The 10292-nt window shown below is 35.2% G+C and overlaps 1 protein-coding gene across 1 annotated transcript; it reads left to right on the top strand.

Moving 5' to 3' along the window:
* Window positions 1-1099: 1099 nt before the first annotated feature.
* Window positions 1100-2700, top strand: LOC142633351 (berberine bridge enzyme-like 21). The gene has a single exon (XM_075807569.1). The coding sequence runs from the start codon at window positions 1108-1110 to the stop codon at window positions 2698-2700; it is 1593 nt and encodes a 530-aa protein (XP_075663684.1). The 5' UTR covers window positions 1100-1107.
* The last annotated feature ends 7592 nt before the right edge of the window (window positions 2701-10292 follow it).

The raw sequence follows: 10292 nt of genomic DNA, 5'->3' as shown, positions 1-10292 counted from the left end.
CTAAATGCACACTTAGGGTCTGTTTGGGATCCGCTTATTTTGCTGAAACTGAAAACTTTGTTGCTGAAAGTACTGTAGATAAAAGTAAAACTTAACTAAAATAATATAGCAAGACCCATGAATAATACCAAAAAGTGCAGTGGGCCTATAAATAGTACCAAAAATACATTGAATAGTAAAATAAGTTGGCAAAATTAATAATGCCAAACGAGAGTTAGGGTCTGTTTGGATAGAACTTATTGCTGAAAACTGAAAACTGAAAACTAAAAATACTGTAGCAAAATAATTTTAAAATGTGTGAATAGTACCGCGTGACCCATTTTTAATGAAAAAGTGGCTGAAAAGTGAAATTTGTGGCTCCGTGAACAGTGCACGGATTCACTGTTCACGGAAGACTTGGTCAACATCTGCTGCTGGAAAAAAAAAAAAAAAAAAAAGGCTTGAAACGCAAAACGCAAAACGCAGCCCCCTTTTCAGTTGAATCCAAACACATTCTTAGTCTTCTTCTTTTTTTTTTTTTTTTTTCCCTTCCAGGATACTTTGATTTAGTCTTTCATGGTTTAAAAGGCAAACATAGTTGTCAGAGCATCAACGGTACCTGTGTTACCATACCAGAATGTATTCTCCTCTATATTCAGCAAAAGACCAACATACACTCTCCCATTCCCATAGTTTTCCAAAGCCTTTATTTAAAAATAAAATAGAAGTCAAAGGGTGTCATTTTTTATTTCTAGTTTTTAGTTATACATTTGCCACGATGAGAAATACATGGAGGTTTAAAAGGAAAGATTCAAAAATCCTCATACTACAGCTCATCTATTCCATACCAACTACCATTTCCTTCTTTTTTTTCCCAAATATTTTTCAACCTACTTTTCATGGAGGGATGTTGCGTTTTTTACTCTATCCGTTATCTAATCTCACCTATTTTTAGCATTTGATTGCATACCATACCTTTCACATCTCTCTTGGGATCCAATTCTAATCCCTCTATATAAAGCGTAAACCTTTCAAACACAACACAAAACAAAAAAAATACTTATCCAAAAAACAAAAAACAAAAAAAAGCAACAACCAAACAAAAAGGGGGGGTGCAACTACTTAGAAATGAGAAAATCAATGCTTCCTCTCCTTTTTGTTTTTCTTCTTCATGTTTCTGCCTCATGGGCAGCCTCTGATCCTCTATTAAACACCTTTTCTCAATGCATATCAGCCCAAACAAAGCTACAATCAAGCGAAGTGTCCAAAATTCTCGTTGCCAAAAGCAGCCCTTCATACACATCCGTGCTACAAGCCTACATTCGAAATGCAAGGTTCAATACCTCAGCCACACCGAAACCAGTCATCATCGTGACCCCAACAGCCGAATCCCATGTCTCGGCTGCTGTTGTTTGCGCAAAGAAAAACGGAATTCAGATTAGAATCCGCAGCGGAGGCCACGACTATGAGGGCGTATCATACGTCTCTGATGTCTCATTTATCATCCTTGATATGTTCAATCTTCGGTCCATTGACATTGACTTGAAAACACAAACTGCTTGGGTTCAAACTGGTGCTACATTAGGAGAACTTTATTATAGCATATCTGAGAAAAGCAAAACACTCGGATTCCCAGCTGGGATTTGTCCTACTGTTGGTGTTGGTGGGCACATTAGTGGTGCAGGATATGGTTTCTTGATAAGGAAATTTGGAGTCACAACAGATAATGTTGTTGATGCTAAAATAGTGGATGTACAGGGCAGAATTCTTGATAGGAAATCAATGGGAGAAGATCTTTTTTGGGCTATTAGAGGAGGAGGAGGAGCTAGTTTTGGAGTAATATTGTCATTCCAAATAAGATTGGTTACGCTTCCACCAACTATTTCAGTTTTCCGCGTGGAGAGGTACTTGGAAGAGAATGCAACTGATATTGTTGTCAAGTATCAGCAAGTTGCACCAACCACTGATGAAAACCTCTTCATGAGAATGCTTGTCCAGCCTGTGGATTCCAAGGTGAAGAAGGGAGAGAAGACTGTTAGAATCACAATCATAGCTGAGTTTCAAGGAGATGCAAATACTCTCGTCGCATTGTTAGGCAAGGAGTTCCCTGAGTTAGGCCTAAAGAGAGGAGATATTGCAGAAATGAGTTGGATTCAATCTGTTCTATGGTGGAATCAGATACCCAATGGCACCGCACCTTCAGTCTTGCTCGACCGAAATGTAAATGACGCAGACTTTGTGAGGAGGAAATCAGATTACTTAAAGACCCCAATTCCCAGAGCTGGCTTGGAATCGCTATGGACGAAGATTGTTGCCATTGGTAAACCCGGACTGGTTTTCAATCCATATGGTGGGAAAATGAACCAAATCCCTCCAACAGCAACGCCTTTTGCACACCGAGCTGGGTTTTTGTTCAAAATCCAGCACTCAATATCATGGACAGAACCAGGACCTGAGGAAGAGAAATTGCACACAAATGAGATAAGGCAGCTTCACAATGCACTTACCCCATATGTGTCACAGAATCCTAGAAGTGCTTATTTGAACTATAGGGACTTTGACATTGGTATCAGTCAAAAGGGCACCTATGAAGAAGGGAAGGTTTATGGGGAAAAGTACTTCAACCAAAATTTTGAGAGGTTGGCTAAGGTGAAGACTCAAGTTGATCCTGAGAATTTCTTCAGGAATCCACAGAGCATTCCACCTCTTTCAAAGGCTTAAAAACAAACACGTAGTTTTTTTTTTTTAAGAACAAAAACAAACACGCAGTAGTTGGAAGGCGTGACTATTTTTAAATTTCATTTTTTTGCCACAATTGAATAAGGGTTTCTCATTTATTGATATTCCTTTATGTTTAGCCTCTTTGCATTATTCTTTTCTTTAGTTTTAACTGCCTCTGCGTTAATCTTTATTACCATTCTTTGATTTGATTTTTGTTCCTAATTATCAAAAGATATGCCTACGAAGTTTGTAACAATAGCTTGGCACCTCTCGGTATTTCCAACAGAAACATCTAAAATTCAAATCTCTCTCTCACCTACCCTCCCTCAGCTATGAAATTATAAAACAAAAAAGAAATGAAAAATATCAAATAGTAGGACATGAGCCATAATATGATAATCAATAGCAATCGCCAAAACCATGCAGCTCAAATGGCATTTTTTGATATTTTCAATAAAGACATTTAGAAATCAAATCAACCATTCTCCATTTTAACTATTTTATTTATTAAAAAAAAAATCAGTAGCAATTTTGTGGTGAACCCAAAGTTGTTTATTCCATTCCCATGATTGTTTTGGTTTGCCGGATAAAATATTTTGGTAACGGTATATTCTAAAAATGGTATACTATAAAATCATTTTATTATATACATACCCAAAATTAATAAATATACCCAGATTTTCATCACATGGTTTTATCAATAATCAATATAGCAATTGAAAGCCAAATAATACTCACTTGTAACAATAACATCATCATTATATAATATTAATATAATAATAATGAGGTATATATAGATTATAATATTTCATCACGTAACAAGGTATGATGAAAGCAATTGCTTGGCCTAATATGATCAAATTCAGGCCTGATAAAAAGACCAAGAAAAAAAAAAAAGTTTATGCTTTGTGAAAGACCGGAATTTAGGCCAAGGTCGAATGAATACAGGGGTATAACTATTTTGTATTGATTGACTAATCCGAATGGAATTTCCCATAACAAAATAGCATACTTCTTGGTATAGTTTATCTAGGAACCACATTACGCGTTCGACTCCGAGTGTTGTAATGTCCATGTCCATTTGGGTGCAAAGGGAGTTTCAGGTATGTAATATTTTATGAATGCTAAGAACATGTTACTGTGAAACTTACAATGATGGGTTTGTTTGATGTATTGTTGCCTTATGTTTTGTTTTAAGATATTGGGTTGTGGAGCTTGGCTTAAGTACACTTTTCCATATGTAGTTAATTGAGGCTTGTGGTGGTCTGAATAGTGTATGTTTGGGTAACTGAGTCCATGAAAAGATTTAGTTGATGGGTTTTGATCACAGGTAGTGGTTGAGCAATTATGCATGGTGTGTGCTTGATAAAATGCCTCAAAAAGACTGTGTTATGTGGAATGCCATGCTAAATTGTTTACTTATTTTAGTAATGCTATGGAACTGTTTTTGGAAATCAGAATAGTGGAATTAGGTTGAATTCAGTGACATTTGCCTTTAAATTTTTCTGTTTAAGCCTGCTTAGCAACTCTAGGATTCGGTACCCAAAACTCAAAGTGAAATAAAACGATCAGCTTTGTTTATCTGATGTAATTACCGCTGTGATTGATGTTATGCTGAATTTGACACAGGATGAAATCGTATAAAAAAATTAGTGTAAATTCATCTTCTATGACCCTTGTGCCAATGAAGATGCATACCTGAAATATGAGGGACTTCTAGCTAATCATTTTGGTTGGAAGTGTTTATAAGCTTTTGATCAAGCTATTAGCTTAAAGACATGAAAGGATGTTGGGATTTGGTCTCTGCTTGACGAAATGTTTTTTGGGGGCTCACAAATTCTTAATTCAGTTCTTGTTGCTAATGAATGTTTTGATAGTAGGATTATAAGTTGGAATCCAGGGGTAAGCTAGAAATTGAGAAGTCGTATGTGTTTATTATATATGTTGGGTTGGATTTAGTGGAACAAGGAAAAGTTGGATCTAATCTTTCATTTTTATTGTGAAGTTCCTAATTTGAGTTAATGGCTCTCCCTCTAACTTTTTTGAAAGTTCAAAAGGATTATGTCATGGTGATCTACTTTTTCCATTATTATTCATTTTTGTCATTGAGACTCACTGTAAGATTCTGAATAGAGCAGTTAAAGGTGGCTATCTCTTTGGTTGTAAGTGGGGGTGCCTCTAGGGGCATTATGGTGATCTCCTCCTTGTTATTTGCAAATGATACCATCCTTTTCTATGATACTGATGCCAAACAATTCTTAATATAATGTCTTTCCTACTATGTTCTGAAGCTGTTTTGGGCGTAAGCTTGAACCTACGAAGTAGCATGTTAATTTCAGTGTAGTGGTTGGTAGAGTATAGGACTTGGCAAGAATTTTGTGTCATGACATAGGATAAACATGCATGAGCCTTTCAGGTATAGCATTGGGATCCCCTCAAGGCAACTGTGGAACTTGATAATAAACAGGATGTAGAGGCATTTGAATGGTTGGAAAGAATTACACTTTCCAAAGGGAAGAAGACTCGCCATTATTAAGAGTACCTTGTCTAGTCTATCTTCTTTCTACTTTCGTTTTTCTTTTTCTTTCTATTTTTTATGCCCTCTCAAGTACCAAAGAGGTTAGAAAATTGTAGCAGAACTTATTATAGGAAAGGATGGAAGATGAGTTCAAATTCCATTTAGTATATTGGAAGCCGGTTTATTCTCCTATAAAATATGGGGGTTTCGGCAGAGGAAAATTGATGACCTTTAGCCAAGTTACACTGGGAAAATGGTTGTGGCATTTTGCGTTAAAGAGGGATCATCTTTGAAGGCATATCATTTGGTGAAAGTTGAGGAGTTTTTGGGCCATTGGACTGCATACTAGTATATAATCAATTCAAAAAAGAAAAAAAAAATGGAGAGACTGGTTTGTTCATGCTTTCCAATATTGGGAATAAATCTAATAGATTTTTTTAGGCTCCAACCTATCAAAAAAAGATTTTTTTAGGTTCCTATATTCTTATCTCTTGAGGGTGTTTGGGAAGATAGGTTCTTCTGGAAGACTAATGAAATGGAAGTTCATTCTTTTTATGAGGAATTGGGAGGGCACAATAAAATTCACTCTCCTTGGAAGAGAAGTTGGTGACCAAATCCCTGGCAAGGTTGTTGTGGGACAAAGAGCAACAAAGCAAACTCAGATCTTGTACTTCTGGACAGGGATTTGGTGAGAAAAAGGCTGGAAACTAGTCAGGAATCTAGGGGTTCTAATGGTGATAGACTGATAGGGAATATTAAGATTTGAGGATAAATGTGGAAAACCAAGATCTCGCTTTATGTTTAGGGCTGTGATTAGTAACCTATGGTCAGTAATTGGGATGTTTAAGCTTCAAGGGTTATTTGGTGCTATTGTATGGATGGGTGGTTTTTTTTAATGAAGGATGGATGGGTGGTTTAAGGTCAGAGGTTTTGGATTTTAGGGTTTTAAAAGTTACAATTGAATGTGTGGTTAATAGATTTCAATTTCCTGGAGATTTAAGAACAAAGAAGAAAAGGTAGATAAACTTTTAGGCATCATGACTAGGATTTCCTTGGCATCACATCTTAGAGATGGTTGTATCACACAAAAGTCAAACAAAACTTCATAGCTTCTGAAAATTTAGAAAGAATATTCTTCTTCTTCCAATAGAAAGCATTACATCCATATAAATAGATCACTATTACCTATTCCTAGTGGATTTGGACTTTTTAAAATCTAATAAGATTTGGACTCCTTAGGTTTTTAATACTAAGCCCAAACAAGATTATTAAACTCAAATAAAACCAAAATAAGACCCAATGGACTACTAAAATTAAATAAAAGTAGACTAGAACTATTTAACTCCCAAAACAGATAATAATAAAAACTCATAATTTGCTATCAAGTCTTCTTGGATATCAAAATTAGTTTTAGAACTCCTTTTATATGTCCTTTAAAGGTTGTTGCCATGGTCCTCCATCTTTTTTTTTTTTCCTTTTTCTTTCTCTTCTTCTCTAGGGACAGATGCTTTCAGAATGATCCTATTTGTGGATAATCCGATTAGATAAAAAAATTCCTAATTAACCTGTGTAGCATGTATAAATCTAATGGAAGTTGGTTGACCATTGTTCGCTCCACTGTTCAGTTGCTAGTGACTTGTACTCTTTTGTCAATTGGTGATGCCCATGAAGATGCTTGTTGTTTGGATGGTGTGGGTTTGTATGGAAAGTAATTTCATTTGGCTTCATACAGACCAGCTGGGGAGAAAGAAATATTAGAATTTAAATGATGTTTGGCTTTCTACATTAGAACTTAAATCTTTAGGTATGAATGGATGCTTGATTTTGGCAGTATCAATCTTCCTTCATGCTTAGAAATTCTAGATATGTGTGCTTTTGAACACTAGAATTCATGAATTCTTCCTTTTGTTGCTGTATTCTAAATTGCATGTCCAGTGGAGGGGCAGATAGGATGATTTGGGAAATTAAAACATAATGGTGTTTTTGATGTTTGCTCCCTTTTGTAGGGTTTGAGAGAGTCTAATCTCTTTCCCTCGGAAAAGTATTTCAGGTGCAAAGGATTCACGGAATGTTGCTTCTTTTTTTTTTTTCTTTTTTTTTGGACAGCTTCCTTGGGAGAGGTTTTGAAAGTGGATAATCTCATTACACACGGCATTATTATACTAGGTTGATGTAGAATGTCCAAATCTAGTGAAGAAAATTGATCATAGGTTAATATATTGTTCAGTGGCATGTCTAAATCTCATTAGGAACTTGTGGTCACTTGTTTTCGTTCACTCTTTTTTTCATTCTTTTGGGTTCATTAGGTTATTCCCATGAGGGCTGTTAGTGCTTCAATGAGGAAGAGGGGTGTATGATCACAACAACAAAATTCTGATATGGAACGCTGTCCTGCTGTGTATTATTGGACAATTTGCATAAACGAAACAGCAGGACTGTCAATGGGAGGAGCTGTCATTGGTGAAGTGGAAAGCTTTCTTTTTACAATCTCTTTTATGAATGAAAAAAGTTTTGGGCAGTCTACCATCTATATTTCCAGAATTTAATGAATTTTAAATTTCCTATTGTAATGTTTGAGAGGCATCCTTGCATACTTCATATACCCCTGCAATTGTTTTCATTTTTAATAATATTACTCTTACTTATTGAATACATATGAAGACAAATGTGATTGACTATGCTGCTTAAAATGCATGGTTTCAAAAATGAAGGGTTATGGAGATTGTTTACAACTTATGTACAAATTGCTTTGCCATTATGAGCGCTTACATTTTTTCCATTTTTTTTTTCTATAATATTACTCTTACTAATAGAAAACATTTGAAGGAAATTTTGAATAACTATGCTGCTTAAAATGCATGGTTATGAGGGGTTAAAGAGATTGTTTCCACATTGTGAACAAATGGCTTTGCAAAATAAAACAGATCTGACGAGGTAAATTTACTACCGTATTACAGATAGAGATGCTCATGTATTTGGATTTGAGTACATTTTAATTTGATGATGCTAGTGATGGTTCAAGTTAATGAGCCTGTATTTCTTGAAACCAAATTCCATTGTATATGTGCTTTTTGGCACCTAGAATGTTTTGGACGTTGTTAGATGAACTTTAAATTCCTTTTATGCAGGTTGCTGTAGCAAAAGAATCACCTCATGGAATTCTTGTTAAAGGGTAAATCCAATATTTCTTGATTTTTCAGCCCTTTCCTCAATGATATGTTTTTCACAATCTTGCGCAGTATTTTCTTTTCCTTGCTTCTCTCTCAAGAACTAAGAGCAAAGTAAGGACAGAGCAACCCTTCTCTTCAGTCCCAAGGCAAGTTTGGGATTCTTCAGAAACCAAGGATAGTCATGGTCATTCACAGAGATTAAAAAGATTTGGGATCAACATTTTAGGGTGGACATGGGGAATGGCGTGCCTAAGAATTTTCTAACTTCTATATAAGTTAATGGCAGCTCTCAAAAGGAAGTGATGTCTTATCTGGATACTGTGGTAGGTGAAGAAAGATAGGATACACAAAGCAAAGTTGTATGGAACATTTACCTGGTCCTGGTGTGAGACCTGCACTCTGTAAATTCTGCATTTACTGAACTATTTCTATTTTCCTTGAACTTTCTACAGATAATGTGACCAGTTTACACATAATTGTAGTGGTTCTGAAGCTTCCCAGACAAAAAGAAAATTAAAAAGAAAAGAAACACAAAAAGGAAGTAATAAAATACGGATTATAACAGTTACTTATCTGGATGATTTTCTGATCTTATGAGAAATACTGTTTAGCAAAAGCACTTGACTTAGATTTGTTACAAGTATTTTCCATGTCCAGCACCGTGTACTAAACATTTCTGAGCTTTACATATTTGATTTTCAAATTAGAAGAGTTGGGAATGATTTGGAGATTATGAACATTTGAAATCACAATAAAGCTGAATTGTAGCATTTAACTTTTGACAGTAAGTGCAAAACTAAGAGATTAAGAATTAATATGTTTATCCATTTAAAATTTAATTACTACTAATATCTTGTTCAATTATACTGATGAATGCTTTTTTCTTTTTCTTTTTTTATATAGGTATAGTGATGAATGTCCTTCCACGTTTGCACGCTCTCTACCCACTATTTCATTGCTCTAGTTAATACTTGCTATCCTTTGGTTTTTTGTTTTGTAGTACTTGTTGAAGAATATAAATGGAGCCATTTGGACCCTCCATTGATCCTAGCGAATCACAATAATGTACTTCTTTTAGGAATAATTGAGCTAATTAGTACTAATTTATTGTTTTGGTCCACCCTCAATAACGAGAGCATTGCTTCCTCCTCTCGTATGATAGTAAGTCTCACTAGTTAAATTTATTATAGAACTTACTATTCACGAGAGCAAGGAGCATTACTTTTGTAATATTAAATAAATTCCCCACCCCCCCCCCCCCCTCGCCCGTCAAATCTCCTTTCTCAAGTCAATGATTTTCACAAAGTATGTTTTCCTCGTGCAATTATTCAGTGTATCTGGTGTACTTCACCATTCTATTTTCTCTCACATAAAGATATGTTTTACATGTAAATCCCACCAAACAAGATCCACATTTACATGTGAAGAAAGTGTAGTCCATTGGCCGCAAAGAACAATTTCCTTGTTTTCCTCTACATGTTTTAGTTCCTTTTGTTATTATAACTTTTAAGAAGATTTGGTGGATAATTTTCTTGTTTTCCCATACATGTTTTAGTTCCTTTTGTTATTATAACTTCTAAGAAGATTTGGTGGAATGCGTGAGGAACCTCAAGAGAGATAAAAGGCATAGTTGACTCTTTATATATGCAACAGGGGCTAGGTCCTGTTTTCAAAAACATGCAAAAGTCCAAACCTTGAATTTAGTTTTGACATATTTTGATAGTAAATTCTGACTTCATAAGATTTGTTAATTTTCTCATCTCTCATGCCTTTACAACCTTTTTTATTCTTTTTTCTTTAATTAGTGAATCTTACGCTTACAATCCTGTTCTTTCCACCTTTTCTTACAAAGTGAAAATGTTATTTGAGCAAGATTCCACTTGTGGTACCATTGCAATGATTAC

The sequence above is a fragment of the Castanea sativa genome, chromosome 5, assembly GCF_040712315.1.
Source record: "Castanea sativa cultivar Marrone di Chiusa Pesio chromosome 5, ASM4071231v1".
Lineage (NCBI taxonomy): Eukaryota > Viridiplantae > Streptophyta > Magnoliopsida > Fagales > Fagaceae > Castanea > Castanea sativa.
This window is presented reverse-complemented; position numbering and strand designations above follow the sequence as displayed.